At 32.6% G+C, this 23281-nt stretch overlaps 1 protein-coding gene across 2 annotated transcripts; it reads left to right on the top strand.

Annotated features, from left to right (window-relative positions):
• The first annotated feature begins 3004 nt into the window (after positions 1–3004).
• Positions 3005–21555, top strand: LOC147404612 (DUF21 domain-containing protein At2g14520-like). 2 transcript variants are annotated; one of them, XM_086440636.1, is made up of 11 exons: positions 3015–3474; positions 4769–4845; positions 4932–5015; positions 5293–5406; positions 8476–8562; positions 8917–9056; positions 9142–9229; positions 19787–19860; positions 20634–20761; positions 20897–21156; positions 21261–21555. In XM_086440636.1, exons 1-11 carry the CDS (start codon positions 3297–3299, stop codon positions 21303–21305), a joined length of 1275 nt encoding a protein of 424 aa, XP_086296762.1. In that variant the 5' UTR covers positions 3015–3296; the 3' UTR covers positions 21306–21555. The 2 variants fall into 2 exon arrangements, with proteins under 2 accessions (XP_086296761.1, XP_086296762.1); XM_086440635.1 differs by having other exon boundaries at positions 3005–3474; positions 20634–21156.
• Positions 21556–23281: the final 1726 nt, after the last annotated feature.

Below are 23281 nucleotides of genomic sequence, written 5' to 3'. Positions count from 1 at the left end.
CACATATGTCAAATGACATCATCCCTTTAACCCTCCAAAAAATCAACCAACCAATCTCTTACACTACCCATCCCTCCAAATCTAACACCTTACCTCTTCCCTCAATCCAACACTCAATCAAACACCTAACACCTTACACTCTCATTCTCTCCATCAACCATCATTCATCTCATCTCATCAAACACTCTACCCAAATGAATTTGGGTAGGATCCAATCCTTTTGGATCTAAACCTCATCCATTTCCATTCATTACACAATTACCCTCAGCTCCACTTTAAATTTCATACCTTTCCCCTCTAAAAAAAAAATGTCATTATCCATCCCTTCAAACTTTCACCCCATTATACCCTTAAACCTCCTCCAAACATCTATAAATACCTCCTCCTTCATCCCAAAAATGGTTATCAAGTCTCCCTAAAAAAAAGAATCTACTCTCTCTACTTATCCTCACTACTCTCTCATATCATCTTCTAAAAAAGGAAAGTTTTACTCTTATAATTCATTAAGGACTCAAGGGAATTTAAGAAGAAGAAGAAAAGAAGATAAATGATTCAAGGTGGGTTCAAGACTCCATACCCCCTCTCCTCCTCCCTCTTCTAATATCCCCTTATTCTTTTTTTCATTTTGTTTTAAATGAATGGACCCCAAGGCTAAAGGTTCATAAGAGTCATTTCCATCAATGAAATGACCCTATGATCAAGCCGAAAATGAACCCTATCTAGGGTACAAATACACATACGTGACACTTTATTTTTTAATTTTTAAAAAATCAAAATGACCGAGTTCTTTGAGGTTACCGCCACTTGGCGAGGAGAAAAGGGTGCCTAACCCCTTCCCTTTTTTTCAACCGAGCCGCTTGCCCGAATCCCTAGGTTCGAGTAGTTCCTTATCCATCGCGAGTCACTAATGCCAAAATGTCATTTTTTGGAAAATATTTATCGGATGACCATTTACACCCACTTACAACATGAATGGTGGCGACTCCAAACCATAGTAGAAGTGGTCGTCGTAATGACGAAAACCACATATTTACACTAGTGATTTATTTTATGTCTTTTTATGGAATATCTCTAAAAGCTTAAACCAACGTCATCATGCATTCAAGCACCCATGTTGAAGGAAAAGTCATCAAAAGGATATTCTTTTCATAGGATAGCCCTTATGGCCACTTTCCAACATCGAACCCTTTTTCATATCTAAGGAAACATTACATGCATACACGTACACCCACAAGCACTTTGTTAAAAATCTTATCATGCTCATGCATTTTCATTCCATGCATACATATCCATTCATCTTTTTTTGTTGTTGTTATTCTTAATCTTCTTTAACTTTCAAAACTTCTTTAAAATTGATCAAGTTAAAAGGTGGTCAAGGGTGGAGAGAGTGGGGTTCCTTAACACCTTGCACTACTCTCTAACCGGACCTCCTTACCTAGACTCTAGGTTGATCATTTCTTTTCTATTGGTGACTCACTACAATGCCATGAAAAATCAAGTTTTCAAAAATATCTCTTGGATGATCATTCACACCATTTTATAAAAAAGAATGGTGGCGACTTCAAATAAAGTGGTAACAAGATTCTCCATAGTTGAAAATCATGTTGCTATATCACTTATTCACTTGTTAAATATATATATCAAATCGTTAATCATTTGGATGGTTTTCTCTTCGCAATCAAGCATGGACTCAAACAATGGAATTGTAGCTGCTCGATTGATAATTGTGACATCATAATCTTCCATGCACTCGATCATAGTCCAATACTATTGTAATAAATTATTACGGAAAGAAAAATAAAAAGAAAATTACTTACCAATCTAATGGTGGACTTTTTTCAATAAATATTCCTAAGCTTAACAAAGTACTCGAAACAATCTTTTTCAACTCTTTTACTAGAGTTTTTAGTTTTTAACACCACGACGATTCATTTTAATGATTTGTAATGATAAGTGCCGAATGAAAAATGACATACTCATAATTTTAAAGATTTAGAACTAACTTTCGATCTATTCCAACAATCATGGTTATGAATGGCGAACCAAAAATAATACATTCATTGAAGATTTAAATGTGACTTTGATACGACCATCTATTTCTTATTTTACATATGCATTTTGGATATTTTGTGAAAAACTATCAAGTGATCACTAATTCTTTATTCGTCTTTCATCGCTCAAATTATGAGAATGAATCGTAATCTCTCTTGAAAAATTCATGTAAATTAAAAGTGATTAGAAAATGATATTTTGAGTATTTTAAAATTTTTGGAAAGATCAGATTAATTAGAAAAAAAGAAATGGTTTATTATTGCATTTTTGTTAAAATGTGATTTTTTTTTTATAAAACATCCGTAAGGTTGTGCCATTGGATTGCTAATTTGGTCATGTTATTCAATGATGGTATTGGTGGAGAATCAATATTGATGGGAGAGAGGACACAATAGGTAATTAATTTAAAGAAAGAGGATATTATAAGTATATAATAATACCACATAAGATTTACTGGGTAACAAACTCAACAAATTCAGTTGAATCGAGCTGCAGTGACCAAAGGATTGTACATCACATCGCACTTTTCCGGACGTGGAATGGAGGTATGAGATACAATTTAAGGTCACTTCAGCATTATTAAATTAAGTTTCCTTCCAGGTGTGTTTTTTCAGTAAAAATGATAACAAATAAGGAAAATTAATTGGGGTATTTGGAAAGAAAACTCTATTATAGGGGTTCATGAAGTAATGTTTTTTCAATAAAAGTGATAACAAATAAGGAAAATTAATTGGGGTATTTGGAAAGAAAACTCTATTATAGGGGTTCATGAAGTAATGTTTTTTCAATAAAAGTGATAACAAATAAGGAAAATTAATTGGGGTATTTGGAAAGAAAACTCTATTATAGGGGTTCATGAAGTAATGTTTTTTCAATAAAAGTGATAACAAATAAGGAAAATTAATTGGGGTATTTAGAAAGAATCCGTTCTTTAACTCTCCTTTCACGTTTCCTGTTAACGAGCCTCGCTGTCTGAATCCGGATAAATACATTCGCCACCGCATTGTTCCTTACTGTCTCTGTAAAATAATAAGATTAGAAAAAGAAGAAAAAAAAAAAAAGCAAGAAGAGAATTTCTAGACGTTTCTGTTTTATATTTTCTGTAAAAGTGTGTCGAATCTGATTTATTGTCTGTTTCTGGGGAGTTGATTATTTTTCTTGAGAAGGATTGATTGATCGATTAATAATGGAGTTTTTTGAGTTCTGTTTGTTTAAGGGTCTCTAGGTTTTGAAGAAAGAGGAGAATGGCGGTGGAATACAAATGTTGCGAAACAGAGTTCTTCATATATATTCTGATAATCACTCTACTGGTTTTGTTTGCTGGAATGATGTCTGGACTCACTCTGGGTCTCATGTCCATGAGTCTTGTTGATCTTGAAGTTCTAGCTAAGTCTGGAACCCCAAAGGATCAACAACATGCTGGTACTCCTTTTATTTTTTTAAAATCGTTTTTCATTTTTGTCCATCTGTTTGTTTTATAATTTGTTCTCCTTTCTTTTGATTTTTGATTTTTAAAGAATTTTTGCTTTGATTTTGCTTTTGTTATTGATGTGTTTGCATTTATAACCCCATCTTCTTTTATTTCTCTGCTTTGGTGTTTATTTTAATCATTTAAAAAAAATAAAAATACCAAACCTCTATTTGCTTTGAATATTGGGCGCAATTTGTTTTACGTCTTTTAGGATTTGTAAGTTGAATTTTCTTATATAGGTGCAATTGTTTCGATTTTCCCTCTTATTATTGTTAAATTGGACTATAATATTCTTTTATCCAAAAACACAACCCTAATTCGAAAATATTTTTGTGGTGGAAACTAGCTTTTATAGAAATAATTTCAAGATAAATAGTGGGCTGTTATGTCGACCCAAGAACCATTACTTCATAAATAAATTTATTTAAGATAAAAAATAAAATGGCTATTTTGAGATAGAAATTAATTTTATTTTAATAGAAAACAAAATAGGGAAAATTCCTGGGTCTATGTTAACCTGGAACCTGTTTGGAGGTGGTTCATGAGCCATTGAACTGGCTATTTTTGCAAAACATTAGTGTTAACACTTGCTTCATCGAGAAGTGCATATGTAGCTGGCTTGCTAAGTTGGTTAGGTATGAACTTGTGTTCAAAACCTGCCATCACCCACTAATTACTAACCACTAACTTGCTTGCATAGCAAAGAATAAAGAAAAGAAAAAGAACATTAATACGTCAACGTTCGAACCCTTTTGTGTCACGAGGTGGAATGTTTTTCTCACCATCAATGGAATGGGGTCCCAGATGGCCTGAGGTCACCGGAATGAATATCCACTTGGAAAACCATCGATTGTTTTGTTTCCTCTCTTTACTGGAGGAGATAGTCTATCTCATGTGCATTATTATCTTCGTTAGCTTGTCAATGAAGGTGGAGAATGTTAAGGAAATGTGTTTTGGTTTCGTCAACGATTTTTCATACCAAGAAGTCAAAAATTATTTAGGTGCCTTTAAAAAAAATTACAAATATAGTTCAGTCAGGTTGAAGTTTGAACCTATTCTTTTATCTCTTTTTATTTTTGTATGTCTTATGTGGTTCAGTTTACAATTGCATAAATATTGGTAAATTATTTTAAAGGAACAAATATTAAGAAATGAATCCATCTGTATGAAATTGTTCGATTGTCAACTTGTGCATGCCGAAGTACAACATGTATTGACTGTCTGGTAATATTTCTTATATAACAGCAAAGATATTGCCAGTTGTCAAACAACAGCATTTGTTGCTTTGCACCCTTCTCATTTGCAATGCTGCTGCTATGGAGGTAAAATTTCTCTTGGATGTTAAGTTCGGTATCCATTTATTGGAAATAAAATTCTTGCTAACTGAACAATATATTCCTTTTATCAGGCACTCCCAATTTTCCTTGATGGTCTGATTACAGCTTGGGGTGCTATACTGATTTCAGTGACTCTGATTCTGTTGTTTGGTGAGGTGAGGTAACCTATCTCTGTTTCTTTCTATTTATAAAAGAGGATTACTCAGGTAGAAAACAAATTGATCGATCTTAGAATTTATTAGTGCATCTGTGTGCTATACATATTGCACCTGTCCCCTAAAATTGATGCATTTGTATGATTCTAAAAGAAGTACAAGTTCATGTTTCAGTCCAACTTCTATTTGATCTTTCCATGTACAGCAAACATATCAAGGTGATTGTGTATCTCTTCACTCACTATGTAGTCTAATTGGTTTTATGTTTTGATAACAGATCATACCTCAATCTGTTTGTTCACGGCATGGTTTGGCAATTGGGGCAGCAATGGCTCCAGTGGTGCGTGTACTTGTTTGGATCTGCTATCCTGTTGCATATCCCATAAGCAAGGTGATCTTCTATTTGTCAAGCACTTACTGCTATTTTTTTTTTCTTTCTGTGATAAGCGAAGTGTGAGGCATATATCTATAATCAATGGAAATAGACCCAACTATATAAGCTTTGAATCAAAGAGACATACTAATATGTCAGGGAACTCATTAATTGGAAAAGAAAAGAAAAAGAGGACTACAAATACACCCAATAGGGGTGTCTCCATGAGTGTATTTACTTTTGTTTGTAGCTAACTAGCATATGCAATTCCTAGGCTTGTAACTTAGCCTAGGAATCAATTTTTATTACTTATTAGATTTTCTTTAATAATCTCTGGTAGAATTAGTTCATTTTATGAATTTTATTGTTCTTGGTAATTATTCTTGATCTTATAATCATCATCTTAGGTTAGGTTCACATTGTCTTGCATCATCTTCCTTAGGTTCCTTTAATGTGTCGTCTATTTCGCAATTTTGTTCCTTAGCTGATTGGAGAATTGCAGGCATTACTGTTGGAAATACTTTTGACTCCTCATTCAAATTGTTCGCCTCATTCCATTGCGCAATTTATGGCACACCAGACCACAGTTATGAAATTGATGACTCAACTGTCAACCTTATCTTTGACTAATTGCTCTGTAGGATTTGATTTCCACGATGATAATATGAGTAGATATTGCATTTCGCTCAACATTAATGCAATCTGTTTACGGAGATCCAATCTCATCCTAGCATGATATGACATTCCTTTTGAGTTATAAAATTAAATAAAATATGACATTCCTTTTGAGGGACCACCTTGCACTCAACATTATTGATAAACTTTCCTTGCTAGAATTGAGCAATAAAATCTCCATCATAATATCCACAAAACCTCTCATCTTCAATACTGTCTCCAAGTGCCACTCTATTCCAGATTTAGCTTTGATACCAGAATTGATGTAGTACAACATAAATTTGTTTGATTCTAGGTCTGTTCTACTTTGGAGAGGGTGGTGGAAGGGCTAATTAGGTGATGAAGGAGAAAGAACAATTATAGAAAGAGTTTTAGACCCAAAAGATTTTATTGGCCATTGTGAAAGGTTTCACAAGGCCAATTGGCTATATTTTAAAAGGTAATTACAAAATTTTGCAAAAAAGACTAAACTTGGTGTAGGGAGGATTCGATGGGTTTTTTGATGGGATTAGAGGATTCTTGATAGGTTCTTGATGGGTTTAAAATAGTAATAAAAGAAAAAAAGAAAAAAAAAGAAGAGAATAAGATGATAGATTTACTTTGGAAGCACTCCGATGATTTTCATGGTATCACCAAGTTGAATGCTCCAACATTTAAGTAATAAAGCAAATTAAATTTTTTTATTCATTCGTTCATTCATATTCTCCCTAAAATAATTTATTACATTGTTTAAATAGAAAAACCCAATTGCTAAAGCCTAAGGGACAATGACGGTTAAGACCCATTTAAAAAAAATGTACCAAAAAGTCCCCTTTAAAAAAATTTGGACTCTTTAGTACTCACTTTATCAAATATTTGTTTTAGAAGGAGTTTTGAAGCAAAAATACCTTAATTACCCTTTTATTAAATTTAGAAGTATAAATATACATGTTTTTGTGAGTCTGTGAGAGGTTACCCCTCCACGTTTAGATGAATATTTGAGGTACCCCTATGTTTTAAAACCATTGACATGCCCCTTGATCACAATCATCTCTTATAGATTAATGAACAAGAAAAAAAAACTTCGTTTCTCTTCTCAAAATTAGTCGTCTTCAACCCATTTAGATAATGACGATGACTACAACAATGATGATGAGGATGGTATCATCATCATCAAATTGATTTGGTTTATATATAACAATAATTTTAAATATTTAAAACATAATTTTAAAAATTGACTTGAATGTCCATTGAATTGAATCAACTCAAGAACTCACAAGTCGACTCAACTGAGTCAAATAAAATTAAATTCAATTTGTGAATGTTTCAAAAATATTTTTTAATAAATAAAAAATATTTAGCCGACTAAATATTTCTGGATCTCTCAATCAAAGCATGGCTCCTTGAGCTTCTAAGTAGATAAAAAGGTATTTTTGGTATTTTGCTTAAAAAGATCTTTAAAAGATCCTAAGTAGTCTAATATTTTATTAAGTGGGTCTTTAATGGATCATATTCTTTGTACATATTCTTAATAAGCCTGCTTTTATCGTCATTTTCCCAAAGCCTAAAGGAGTTCTAATTTGACTTTACCTTGTATTGCAAGGTAACTTTTCCAAAAATAGGAACTTTCTAAAAATAGTAAAATTTCTAATTCGAAAAAAACTCTTCTATTAAACTTAGAATACCTAATAATAAATTTCTATAACAAGGACTCAAAATAACCTAAAAATTGTGACCTTAAAAACATGGAAGTTACTGAAATAGTAAATTTCAGACTAGGGCTAAAGTAGTAAATTTCACACCAAGTCTGTTAGCTTGATTTGTTTCCCACAATATTAATAGGCCCATAAATCAATGAATATTTGGCCTGACCTGAAAACAACAAAATCATCGCCATCCGTGATTCTAATTGTTGGATATAAGCATTTTATTGCTCATATAATGGCATGGAGAACTGTTATCCTATTTTTATGTATATTTCACATTAAACACCAACTATTTTAATTCCATCGATAAATAAACATACCCAGTACGAATCGAATCCACAATCTTCTGATTATAAATCATACACCTTGTCCATTAAGACATGCATTTGATAGCTTATTGACACATTAAACATATTCAGTGAAGTCTTAGTGAATCCTAAGTATATCGGCATATACTTGTGCATATCAATGTGAAAAACTGTGATATATTTGACATGAGTTGAAACTTCCAAAATTTTCAGGATGGTTCATTTCAGCTTGGGGATGTTTCGGCTTTATTACTTGACCAAAACATGGCCTTGAGACGATATATATATATATTTGTAATTTTGGGCCTGCATGTCTTCCTTCTATTTGGTTTCTTCAAGTGATTTTTTTTCTTTTTAAACTTATATTTATAGGTCCACATAATGTTTTCTTGATCATTCATGTTGTCTGTAACTTCCAGCTTCTAGACTGTATGTTGGGGCATGGACATGTAGCTCTCTTCCGCAGAGCAGAGTTGAAAACACTTGTTGATTTTCATGGAAATGAGGTGTGTTTTCCTCCTCTATCTTCAGTTCTTAATCAAGTGTTATTTTTTCTGCATTTATATCTGTGTTTCAGGTCTAAAAATTGCAAAATTATCGAAGTTCATATTGCAAAAGGATTTGTCTTTTATTCTTCCATCTTATTTATTTCTTCAATTTTTGTGTCAATACACTTGCTTTTGAATTGCGTTTATAAAAAAATATTGAATTGCTATTGGTTCTTTTCAATAAAGGGGTTTCTTTAAGTGATCTTGTATGAATAAGTTCTAAGATTTATATCAGATACTGTTGTTTTGAGATTCTTCCTGCCTTTTGTTTCATACTGCCATTGTTATAATCCTCCCTTGACTTGTAAACAGGCTGGAAAAGGTGGAGAACTGACCCATGATGAGACCACCATCATAGCAGGTGCACTCCAGCTAACAGAGAAAACAGCTAGAGATGCCATGACTCCTATACTGGACACATTTGTAATTGATATTAATGCAAAGCTTGACAGGTTTGCTTCAACTTTTTAAAGATCGAAGATTATTGTCTTGTTATGGGCCTTTTCGTGACGGGATGCACTACATGTTATTACACAGGGATTTAATGAAGTTAATTTTGGAGAAAGGGCATAGCAGAGTGCCAGTTTATTATGAGCAACCTACAAACATTATTGGACTTGTTCTGGTAAAAAAATTTCCCTTGTTCTTGTTTTTTAATGTGATTAAAATGGTCTATTTTCGGTCCTGTATAATATTGAACCTATTGATTGACATCCACTACAAATCCATTTGATGAAGCTACTTTTCTATTTCAATATGCTATGGTAAAATGATTTCCTTTTTGTTCTTATATTTTTCTTTCTAGCTGCCTTCGAGGTATAAAATCCCACTTTTGTTAATATCTTGTTAAGCTAACAGAATGAGATGGAACTATACAATGGTAAAATAACATTATGTTTTGGTCTGCAAACATAAGAACTCAAGTAAAATAAATTATACAACAGTGAAATTATACTGTGTAAAATACTAAACGATACAACTGTAAAATATCATTATGTTTTGGTATACAAACATAAGAACTCCAGTAAAATAAACTATACAATGGTGAAATTATACTATGTGTAAATAACTAAACTATACCATTACGTTTTGATATGCAAGCATAACAACAACATTGAACTAAACTATTTTTATACTTAATTTAAGCTAAAATTATGATCTTTGTAAAAAAGACACTAGGGTGAATGCAGGTTTCCCGCCATCGCCGAGTTACTTATTTCAAATATAACAAGTTTATCAATCAAATAAAAGAAAACTAGGGTGAAAGTGATTGTGATGCATAAGTTGCTTATTTACTTTTTGACAAGGTAAGTTTCTTAAGTAACATCATACTTCTTTTTTTTTTTTTAAAGATTAGTAAATATTTCTAAATGAATGGGCCAATGTGATAGAAGTTAGAGTAATTGAACGACCCCAACGTGACTAAAAGATAGAACAATGCATTCAAAGAAACTCAAACTCACTTATTGGTGCTCTTCCTCATTCGAAGAAGTCTCCTCCTCTGTTGACTTCGTATTATGAACCTTGAAAAGGTGAAAAAATTAAAAAAATTTCAATCATTAAATATTTAGTAAAAAATACTAACAATTTTTTTTAACCAATATAACATACTTTCCTCTTGAACGAAGTATACATTTAACCATCTTCACAAGAATATTTTTCTTAATAACCTAATTTAAGAAAAAACATTAGATAACAAAAATTATTTTAAATTAAATTAAACTTATAGAAAAACAAATGTAATCAAAATAGAAGTTTAACCTGATAAGTTGTGAATGAATCCTTCTTCATCTCAATAACCTAATTTAAAGAACAAAATAAATAACAAAAATAATTTTTAATTAAATTAAACTTATAAAACAACAAATGTAATCGAAATAGAATTAAAAACTCAACGGTTGTTAGGGAATCCTTGTCATCTCAGGGTTTTTTTTATCTTCTTCCCTGATTTAAAAAAAAAAATAGTATTAAAATAGAAGTCGCAACTTTGGTTGATGATTAAAAATAATTTAAACATAATATCAAACAATAATCTAGATAAATTTATATCCCAAAAATTATCTCACTTATTCTTCCCTCTTTCACTAGAGGGACTGTACATTAGCTATGTAAAATTCTTCTTATGGGCTTTCCGAAGTTTGAGTTTAACAAACTGAACTTTAAATTTCGGAAAGCTCCTAAGAATAATTTTGCATAGGTAATCCACAGTCCCTCCAACAGAAGAGGCAAGAAAAAGTGGAGGATGATGTTTGGGATGTAAGTTCATCTAGATTATTTTTTGATATTATGTTTAAATTATTTTTAATTACTGATCTGAGCTACGACTTCAATTTTAATACCTCATCTTTTCTTTTTTATAAAATCAGGGAAGATGATAAAAAACCTGAGATGAAAAAGTATTCCTAAACAACTGTTAAGTTTTAAATTCTATTTCGATTATATTTGTTTTTTATTATGAGTTTAATTTAATTTAAAATGATTTTTGTTAATGTTTTTTTAAAAAAATTAGTTTATTGTGATGAAAAATGATTCTTTTACAACTTTTTCAGGTTTAAATTCTATTTTGATTACATTTGTTTTTTATGAGTTTAATTTAATTTAGAATGATTTTTGTTATTTAATGTTTTTTCTTAAATTAGGTTATTGAGAAAAGTATTTTTTATGAAAATAGCTAAATACGGTTTCAATGTTTTGTACATTTTGTTCAAGAAGAAAGTATGTTATATCAGTTAAAAAACAATTGTTGATTTTTTTTACTAAAGATTTAATGATTAAACTTTTTTTAATTTTTTATTCCCTTTTCAAGGTTCATAGTTCCAAGTCGATTGAGGAGGAGACTTCTTTCAAATGAGAAAGAACACGGGTAGGTGAGTTTGAGTTTCGGACTATTTTATCTTTTAGGCATGTTTGGGACGTTCAATTACTGAAACTTTTATCCTATGGCTCATTGAAGAACTGTCATAAATTTGGACACTCCGGGTTGATGCTCATGTCTGTTTGCAACCACAAATCAACTTAGAGATGGGGAGTTATGACATTGAAAAATCCAAACAAAAATACTACTTTTTAAAAGGAGAGCACACCGGTAGATTGTAGATGTGGTTGGTTGCAAGAAAATAGATTGGCATATTGTAAAAATCTAAACATTCAAATATTCAACATAACCTTCATTGTCCCAATAGAAACTACTCAATCCATATCTCAAACATATATATTCATGTTAAATCAAAATAGGGTATGGTTACTTATCTTGTACCATCACAATTTAATCTTTGATTCAATGTGTTTGGAGGTGCGTACTTCAATCCACGTTCCTTGTAGTCTTTTGAAATTCCAATCGAATTTGATCCCTTTAATTGCTAGACTTACCTTCTCCCTTCTTTTTATGTGGATCAGCTGGGTTAGTGATTGATGGATATCACTTCTCTTATTTTGTAGTTTCTCCACAAATTTTTATATGTTCAACATATTCAATATGGGTTAGCCGATCCCCTTTTATAGACGAAGGTTGATGGTCTATAATCATTCTCTTAGTAGGTTTCCTATCCATCAAGATCTCCTACTAAACCTTAAAGAATATAGAGTTTTAATTATATTGGGATTCTATTAATATTGATATTCTATTATTATATAGAATCCTAATATAATTAGAACTCTATATTGATATTTTATTATTATATAAAATCCTTGTGCGATTTGGAAACTAAAAATAAAATTGTGAAGGTCAATTGACCAAGGTCAATGGGCCACACGTTACATGGGTCTAACATTTTCTTACTTGGCCTATTAGACCAATTGTGCCTATTAGACCAATTGTGCTAATAGTGAGTTTCAAAACATTATGAAAATGACTTAACTTTAGGATTCTATAATTGAAAACATTTTATACGTGATCACGACTTTTTAAAACCATCAATATTCCCAATATGTAATTAGATTATTTAATGCCATATTTTGATTAAATATTAATGTAAATCATGGCGGTTGTATGTCATCTATGCCATACTTCCTTCCATGTACCACGTCATCAATACCTTCTCTGATATAACACTTAATCGTGCCTCTTTCATTTGTCTTATCAAGACATTTTCTGTATCACTTAAATGTAAATAAAATATGCATAATATAATTGGAAACAAGAAATAAACAGAAATAAATTTTTATTTAGTACTAATATTAATGTCGATTACATAACCACTTCAAAATAATTTATTCCATATACATAAAAGATTTCTCCAAAAGACCCATCCTAATAACATGTTCTCTGTAAACTTTTGGTGATAACCCTTTTGTTAATGGTCGGCTATTATTTGATTGGTACAACTATTAGCTATTGACAGTAACTGTTTCTAGGCTCTTTCTCTAACTACCAAGTACTTGACTTCAATGTGTTTCGCACCATTTGAGTACTTTACATTCTTAGAGAAAAACACAGTTGTGGTATTATCATAATATATCTTTAGTAGCCTGGCTATAGAGTCGACAATCCCAAGTCCTGAGATAAAATTTCGTAACCAAAGAGCATGACTCGTGGCCTCAAAGCATGCCACAAATTCAACCTTCGTAGTGAATGAAGCAGTAATGCTTTGCTTCATGCTCTTCCATGAGATAATTCCTACTATTAGCAGAAATACGAAACCTGATGTAGATTTTCTACTATCGATTATCTGGTAAAATTTGAATCTGAATATCCAATCACCTTAAAATGATCTGATCTCTTGTAAGTGAGCATTTAATCCTTCGTCCCTTGTAGATACCTCATAACCTTTTTTGCAGCTTTCCAATGATCTATTTCCGGGTTACTTTGATATCTTCCCAACATTTCAACTGCAAAACTGATATCTGGTCTGGTATAGGTCTGAGCACACATCGAACGCCTAATAGCTGAAGCGTATGGAATATCTTCATCTGTTCTCTTTCTAAATCATTTTATGGACATTGCATCAAGTTGAATTTGTCTCTTTCTCGATTGGCGTATCACCATTAGAACAAGATTGTATATTGTATCTCTCTAAGACTCTGTTGATATAACCTTTCTGAGATAACCCTAATAATTCTTGAGATCAATTCCTAAGGATTTCTATGCTAATGACATATATTATCTCACCCATATCTACCATCTTAAAATTCTTAGTGAGATAATTCTTGGTTTTGTGCGACAAACCAAGATTACTACTAGCTAACAAAATATCATCCATATATAGAACCAACATAATAAATTTGTTCCCACTGATCTTCAGATATATAAACTGGTCAACAGTATTTTCCTTAAATCCGAAGGAGGTAATGGTATCGTTAAACTTTATGTACTATTGCCTTGAAGCTTGTTTAAGTCTGTAAATGAATTTCTTAAGTTTGCAAGCTAGATTTTCATTTCCCTTTTCTATGAACCCTTCAGATTGTTCCATGTAGATTTCTTCATCTAAACTCCCATTTAAGAAAGTCGTTTTCACATCTATCTGGCGTAATTCTAAATCATAATGAGCCACTAATGCTATAATGATTTTAAGTGAGTCTTTATTTGAAACTTGAGAGAAAGTCTTAGTGTAATCAATGCCTTCTTTCTAAGTAAACAAGTCTGACTTTAAATCATTCGACATTGCCTTTTGCGTCGTGCTTGGTCTTAAAGACCTACTCACAACCGACTTTTTTACATTTAAGAGGCAATTCGACGATATCCCGAACACTATTCTGGTCCATAGATTTTAACTCTTTTTTCATGGCATCCATCCACTTGATAGAATCACTACTTTCCATTGCTTGTGAAAACGTAACCGGATATTTATTTATCCTGATATCAAAATTAGATTCTTGTAGATACACCACGTAATCATCTGAAATGACAGGTCTTATTTTTTTGAGAGATCTTCTTAGAACTACTTGTGATGAATCTTCAATTACAATGGTTGAGTCTTGATGGAGTGGTGAACCAACTTGCTTTACCTGTTGCCCATTCTCCTCAAGTTGTTGAACATCTTGAGAACTAACAGTTTCATGAAGATTAAGAGGTGGTAGGATATCCACTCTTATTTCTTCGAGAGTTATTTTACGTGGCTCGATACTCCCACTAATCTCACCATTTTCCAAGAATTTGGCATTTCTAGTTTCAATTATTCTCGTACTATGATTAGTGTATCCTTTAGACTTTTCTGAATAACCAATGAAATATCTAGATATAGTCTTGGGATCCAATTTCTTTTCTTGTGAGTTACAGATCCTTACTTTCGCTGGGCAGCCTTAAACATTTAAGTGTCTTAAATTGGATTTCCTACCAGTTCATAACTCGAATGGAGTTTTAGGAATTGCTTTACTAGGAATTCTATTTAAGATGTACATTGCGGTCTTTAATGCTTCTCTTCACAAGAATTCTGGAACCGTTGAGTGACTCAACATACTCCTAACCATGTCCATAAGTGTACGATTATGCCTTTCAGCTACACCATTTTGCTGAGGGGTTCTAGGCATTGTATACTGTGCACAAATACCTAACCTTTCTAAGAGTTTAGCACAAGGGTCAGGGTTCTGACCTGATTTATCAAATCAACCATAGTATTCACCTCCTCTATCTGACCTAACTATTTTAACCTTTCTGTCTAACTACCTTTTTATCTCAGTTACAAATATCTAAAAGATATCCATAAACTGAGATTTTTCATGAATTAGATAGATATAGCCATACCAAGAGAAGTCGTCTATGAAGGTGATGAAATATCTTTCTCTACTCAAACATGCAGTCTGAAAGGGTCTACAAATATCAGTGTGTATGATCTCAAGAAGTTCTTTACTTCTTGTGGGTCTTTTCTTAGTATGTCTGGTTTGCTTTCTTTAATGCAATCTATGCTTACCGAGAAATCCGTGAAGTCCAAATTGTTTAAAACTTTGTTCTTCACTAATCTCTCTATCCTAGTTCTAGAGACGTGTCTCAGACATTTATGCCACAAGATTGCGGAATTTTCATTAATCAAGCCACATTTCAAACCATTATTTGAATGTAGGGAAACTAAAGATTGGGATAATCATAATTTAAATTTACTTTATATAAATCATCAATTAAAATCCTAGATCTAACTAAAACTGAATGGAAAAGTAACTTAATTGTCTAGATTCAAAAGAAACTGAATAACCTAAATTATCTAATCTAGATAAAGAAACTAAATTCCTAGATATGGTAGGAATATAAAATGTACTCTCTAGATCCATTTGATGACGAGTCTCTAATACCAAGCGATAGGTCCCTACAGCTAGCATTTACACTTTGAGACGGTTCCCCATAAAAGTAGATATTTCACTTTGCATTGGTTTTTTGCTTGAAAGGAATTCCTGCATCGAATTCGTAATGTGAGTTGTGGTTTCAGAATCAATTCATCAGGTATTATTAGAGGGTACTTCAATTATATTTGATTCATAACATACAAAAGAAAGAAACATATCTTTCTTTTCGAACCAACTTCTACGTTTAACGCAGTCCTTTTTTATGTGTTCTGTCTTACCACAGAAGTAGCACTTAACACTATTGCTATCCTCCCCTTCAACCTGATTTGCATTCCCAGGCGTTTTTTCTTTTCTTGATGAATTTTTCTTATATTTTCTTGATAAGCAGACTATTTCCCTTCCTGTCTTAATCTCATCTCCTCTTGAATGCACATGTTAGTCAGTTTGTTCACACTCTACTTATTTTTAAATCTACTTATTTTTATTATTTTTATTAGTGTTGTCCGTCATGTTGAAGATGTGCTTTTGTATTCCTCGTACCCCATCGTACTACATAGTTGTCAATTGAGCTGTTAGTGTACTTGCCCGCAAGTGACTTATCAGCAGATTTAAATTTTTCTTCCACGTTCTTAAGGTACTCCTGCGCGTTGTCAGTCGGAGGTAGGGAGGTCTTGATGTTATTAGCGATAGTCATCCTCATGAATATCAAACAAAGCCTATTTGATCTTTTTGAAGTGAGAATCAACTTTTCTTTTTCTACCATACTGTTCTCCATTAATTCTGCAGGTTTTGCAAAATTAAGTGCTAGGTCAAGATCCTAACTCCTAGAATGAATTGGATGTGCTCATACCATTCCGAAAATTTTGATTCGACAAGGATTGGGATGGTGGACGCATGAGAATGGAATGAATCGATAACTTAAATTTTATAAGGACAATGCTCTAATTAATGCTTTGAGTTGTATTAAATAAATAATGAACTCATTAATATCACCTAAATTTATCCTTTGGGTTAAACTAGGTATATTCATTGTTCACTCATCTAAGGGTAAAGACTAATTTTATTTACCTTATAAGGCTAACAACATAATCTATATAATTTATTCAGCCAGTTTTGTTACCTTTGGGTATCCAATCCTAGTTCTGTTAAATTATATAGATTATATTACCTTACCCAGAATTCAATTAGTTAAATGAAATTCTCCTTTGGACTAATCTCATTTAGCTAATTGAGTTTGCAACTGTAAAGATTATTGTTCCTTAATGTCACTCCGATGACCAAATTTAATACGATTAGATATTTCATAAATTTTACTAATTAAGGCTACTTTAGTGGTTATAAAATTAATAAAATTTATGTTTCTCTAAATTGTTCAATAATATTTACATAAAGTTTTGATCAACAAAAAATCCAATATCAAAACAAAATGATGTCAATAGTAAAATTTAGAATCACATACTTACAATAAATTCGAAATTCAAGAATCCAACATTTAGAAATATATATACATGTGGAAACCAAAATTCATGAACTAAAATTGAATTGAATATTCACGTGACATTGAAAATTTTCAAAATTATAATTGGCAATACATATCTAAACCCAAACCGAATTGGTAACTAAAGTATATGTATGCAAAACAAAATTCCAAAATTGAAATTGAAACATACATGTGAATACCGAATATTCTGAAATTGAATATTCATGATGAACCAAAATCTAAATTTGAATGTTCAAATCAGAAATCTGAATTTAATATATATCATGTGAACAAACTGAAATTCTGAAATTTAATAATCACTCTAAATCGAAATCTGAAATACATACATGTATAAATCAGAAATTTGTAATTTAATATACACATGGACAATCTGAAATTCTGAAATTGGGTATACACGTATGGACCGTAATTTGAAATTGTATATACACATGTATAAGTCGGAAATCTGGAATTTAATCATACATGTAAAAATTGAAAAATCTGAAATTTAATGTACATTGGTAAATCGGAAATTTTGAAATTGAATGCATATTTATAAATCAGAAAAACTGAAATTTTATATATATGTATAAATCAGAAATCTAATTTAAATATATATGTATATTCAGAAATTCGAATTACTGATTGAATATATATGAACTGCAATATATGAAATCAGAAATCCCCAAAAATTACCGATCATATATATAAAATATAAATACCTTAATACTGATCTTTTATATAAAAATTGGGAATTCCAAAAACGATTTGAATATATGTGAAAACATAAATTTCATGTATCAATTGAACCTTTATAAAATCAGAAATACAAAATACAAAAATTGAAATCACACACATACATGAAAATTCAACAATCGTGGTCATACGATGAAATCAAAAAATTGGTACAAGAATTTTATGGAAATATTTTATTTACGAATAGTAGTCAAGATATGGAGATTTAAAAAACCATGCTTTGATACCACATGTTGTAAAAATCTAAACATTCAAATATTCAACATGACTTTCATTGTCCCAATAGAAACTAATCAACTCATATCTCAAACATACATATTCATGTTACATCAAAATAGGGTATGGTTACTCACCTTGTGCCATCGCAATTTAATCTTTGATTCAATGTGTTTGGAGGTGCGTACTTCAATCCACGTTCCTCGTAGCTTTTTGATATCCCAATCGAATTTGATCCCTTTAATTCCTAGACTGACTTTCTCCTTTCTTTCTATGTGGATCGGCTGGGTTAGTGATTGATGGCTATCACTTCTCTTATTTTGTTGTTTCTCCACAAATCTTTATGTGTTCAACATACTCAATATGGGTTAGCCGATCTCTTTTTATAGATGAAGGTTGAGGGCCTAGAATCATTCTCTTAGTAGGTTTTCCTATCCATCAAGGTATCCTACTAAACCTTAAAAAATATAGAGTTCTAATTATATTGGGATTCTATTAATATTGATATTATATTATTATATAAAATCCTTGTGCGATTTGGAAACTAAAAATAAAATTGTAGTGGTCAATTGACCAAGGTCAATGGGCCACACGTTACATGGGTCTAACATGGCAGTTATGTAAATATAGAGAACTTGAGAAATGGTTATAAAGTTGCTCTCCATTAAGAACAAAACTTTCCAAAATAATGTTATTATCACGAGTTGATCGTATGGGGAGTTTTTGGAAAATGACCCAACTTGGTACTTACCACCAAAGGGGAAATGGGAGAAATTCATTTTAACCCCATTTGAGGTCGTGTTCCTTGGTGTTTCTGGTTAACATAATCTGAAGCAATGTTACACAGGTTACAATGTAAAGAGATTCTCTTCTTGACGTACTGCATCATGTTTTATATGTTCATTGATGCGGTAGTTGATGGAAATTCTGATGCTCACTTTTGTGGCTGTCCATTATCAGACATTACTCATGGTTTTTTTCTTTTTTTTTTTGGGTTGTGAAAATTTATTCCTGGACATTCAAGCATCTAGTTCCTAGTGACCAGTTTGTGGTCAATTGAATGAGTGGGATTATTATTATATGTATTCAATATGGAACCCATCCAGATTGTCAAGTTTTTACAAGAAATTTTTGTTACAGTGCGTTGATAAAACTTAAATACGAGGGTCAGAGGAGTCTGACATTCCATCTAGAGATTCAGATGCTGATTTGAAATGTACAGTTCAGTTTGAAAAGAATTGAAAGTTTCCCTGCTCTTGGTTTGTGCTGAACCTTCTTTTTTCAGGATATTTGTGGGTTCATCACATCCTTAACCCAACTACTTGGGTACAGCAATTCAAATTCTGTTCCTCCATTCAATTCTATCAGCATCTTAATCATTTCTTTTAAAGCATGTGCCTTCAAATCTTTTCTGGAGTGTTCATGTGCAATAATTGTTTTCTGAACTGAGGTATCCAGGCATGTGCATTAATTTTATTACTACATTAATATGCAATATATCGTTTTTAACAATTGTAGGTGAAGAATTTATTGACCATCCATCCTGCGGATGAGGTACCTGTTAAGAATGTCACCATTCGCAAGATTCCGAGGTATGTAATCTGGGTTGGAGGAAAGTAAAATATCTTGTTATGTGGTTGTAGTCTAGCTCTTAGTACTCAAAGGATGCTTCTTAACTGCACATAATATTGGAATCTGCAACATGAATCCTATTTCGACTTTCAGCTCTTTCAAGAGAGAGAGAGAGAGATGTAGATTTCTTAATTTGTTTAATTCCATGTAAAACTCAAGAGATTTAAAAGCAAGGAATATCAGGATTTTCGTAGGGGAGACGAATTCCCAAAAATCATTATAAGTATTTAAAGATTTGTCTTTCTAATGTACTTTTTTTAAAATAGGATTCCAAAGGGATATTTTTAGAGGACTTGGTATTTATATGGGAATCATTGGTTCATATGATGAGTAGCTTCAATTACGTTTACTAGCTTCATTTAGTTCTCATTGTGCATGTGGTGTTCATTTTTCTATCTAGGTGGACCTTCTTATTCTCCAATGTTATTCATATCCAAGAAAAAGTAGTAACCCACTCATAGAGCTTTGGTTGTCTTCCTAGAGTGCTGAATGGATGTTTGTGGCAATTTTGTGTCGCATATTAATTTACTTGGATGATTCTCTTTCTTCTTTTGGCTTGCATATTATTTGACTTGAAAAGACAGATAGAATTATCAATTCTGGGTGAGTTACAGCCTACCCGTTTTTGCTTTGACTCTAAGCTGGCCCCCATCCTTTTTTTCCCCATTGAAAAGGGTTGAATACACATCTTAGAACATAGGAACTAATGTTTCTACACATGTTTATGTGCTAGGGTTTCTGAGATCTTGCCTTTATATGATATCTTGAATGAGTTTCAAAAAGGTCACAGCCACATGGCTGTTGTTGTAAGGCCCAATGAAAAGCCGATGGAACAGCCAGCAAGCAAGAATCCAGATGATGGTATGCACCAAAAAACTGTAGACTGCTTTGGCATGCTTTCTGTGCTCCATGGTTTCCATACGTGTTCCCTTGCATTTGTTTATGATGAGATCTTTTCTTATGTGATCTGGTTTCTTTTGCTCTATTATAACACAGATTCCTCAAGAGAGGTGAGGGTAGACATTGATGGTGAAAAGCATCTTCAGGAGAAAAGCGTAAAGAGCAAGAGACCTCTCCAGAAGTGGAAAAGTTTTCCCGTCAGTTCTGACAATTCAAACAGGGGCATGCCAAGGGCAAGAAGCAAGAGATGGGACACGGATGTTCTTCAAATGGATGATTATCCACTACCAGAGCACTCTGAAGAAGAAGCCGTTGGCATAATAACAATGGAAGACGTCATCGAAGAGCTATTACAGGTACGACAGAATGATTTAATTGATATTTCCAAGTTTATTATCTTATATAGAATAGTGCTGAGCATCATTTGTCATTATGGATACTGGTTTTTATGCATGTGTAGGAGGAGATTTTCGATGAGACGGATCATCCTTTTGAGGATTCATGACATAGGTTTCTTCTCGGTAGACATTATATATATATATATTAAAAATGTTATGTAATTTATATATTTTTTAAAAATGTTCTGTAATTTTTAAGTACTTTTGAGTTCGCAAGAGTTTAAATTTCGACCAAGTAGAGGTTCTTAACCGTTTGTGGATGCTGTGGTCTCCTGTGATTAAAGGATTGGATTGTATGTGGAATTATGGATTATAAGGAAATAAAAATGATTGCTTTTATTCTTTAACCATACATAATCATGGTCTGTAAGTGGGTTTGATGATGAAAATAGAGAAAGTAAGAGGATAGTTAACAATGGAAAATGTTAGGATAACCGTGTTTGGATTCAAGGTTCTGCGTGGTGATAAAACTTATTATTTTTCAACTGCGGCATTGGGCAGTTGAAGCAATTTTGTTTAAATCTGAGAAGAGGGACAATGTGAATTGGCTATTATAAAACAAATTACAATGCAACTCATAGTGAGGTTATGTTCTATTTTATTTTCCTTTTGATAGCTTTTTATGATGATTTGCGGAGATTTACAAATAAAAAAGAAAAAAGAAAAAAAGGGACAGCTCAAGAGAAGTTGAAAGAATCCATTTGTTGAAGCGTTGGTCCATATCCTTTGGCTCATCATTATGAAATATAAGTTGAAGTCTAGATTAATAAGTGGAAAGAGTTTATGGAAAAGTGTAGGAAATGTGATACTCTAGGTGAAACTTGTTACAATCTATAAGTTTTTCCCCACGTTTCAATTTAGTTTAGTTGAGTCAACTCCCTTCTATCAGGAGAGGATAAGTTGTTGAGTCAATTCCTGGATTTCAGGAGAAGTTGTTGAGTTAGTAACTCACTCCTATTGAGGAGAAGAGTAGGAATCAGTTGAGTCATTTAGTTTATAAATTCTGAACCTCTTACAGAGAAGAGGCAGAGAAGAATAACTAATTAATCTATTTTCTATTTTGTATTTCGAATTCTGTTGAGTTATTAATATAATAGCAGCAGCTCCTATCATTTTGGTATCAGAGCATTGATTTTGCGACCATGGCAGCAGTTATACTACCACCACCTGGTTTCACAAATCCAATTCCCAATCAGACCATCGAGTTTAGAGACGAAATTGAAACCAGCAAGAGAGAGATCGCCGATTTAAGCGCTAAAGTGGTAGAACTCACAAAAACTATTCTCTCAATTTAGACCAATTTCAACAATTTTTTTCAACACCCCAAATGTCCTCCACAAGTTGATTCTCCTCTTCAAATGTCCTGACAACCACCATGCCAAAATCAACCTACCTTCAACGGCTTACAAGGACGACCCCTACGATTAGATTTCCCTATTTTCGATGGCACTGACTCGGAAGATTGGGTTTTTCAAGCACAACAATTCCTAGGATTGAATGGTGTTCTTGAAGAACATATGGTGGACATAGCAGCAGCTCACCTACTTGGTAATGCCATCCCTTGGTACTAGTGGCTGGCGAAAATTAAGGGGCGACCAACTTGGAACAAGTTCAGCAGAGCTTTGTCTTCTTAGTTTGGTTTGACAGAAGATGATAACCCTGAAGGGTCGTTAGCTAAACTACACCAAACAACTACTGTCAGAGACTACCAGACTAAGTTTGAACGAGCTAGTGTGAAGTTGATGAATTCTCCCACATTGATACATGCATACACAATAGCTAAACAACAAGAAGAGGCCACCAATGCTATAGTCTGTGCTGTATCTAAAAGACAGTCCAATAGGACGCCTTTCAACCGAACATCACACCCTCAAACACCTCCACCACTACTTTCAAACCCACCATATAAATGGACAACTCCTAATCTTCCCACTTCAGCCACCATTCCATCAGGATTCCAACATCTTATCGTTGCTGAGCAACAAGAAAGAAGGGCCAAAAACCTTTGTTTCAATTGTGATACGCAGTACTGCCTTGGTCATCGATGTAAAAAGCCTCAATTGCTGCTACTAGAGGCTGATGA

Source organism: Akebia trifoliata, chromosome 4 (assembly GCF_017979445.1).
Source record: "Akebia trifoliata isolate Shusen 1 chromosome 4, ASM1797944v1, whole genome shotgun sequence".
NCBI lineage: Eukaryota > Viridiplantae > Streptophyta > Magnoliopsida > Ranunculales > Lardizabalaceae > Akebia > Akebia trifoliata.
The sequence above is the reverse complement of the archived record's forward strand: the minus strand, read 5'-3'. Positions and strand labels throughout refer to the sequence as shown.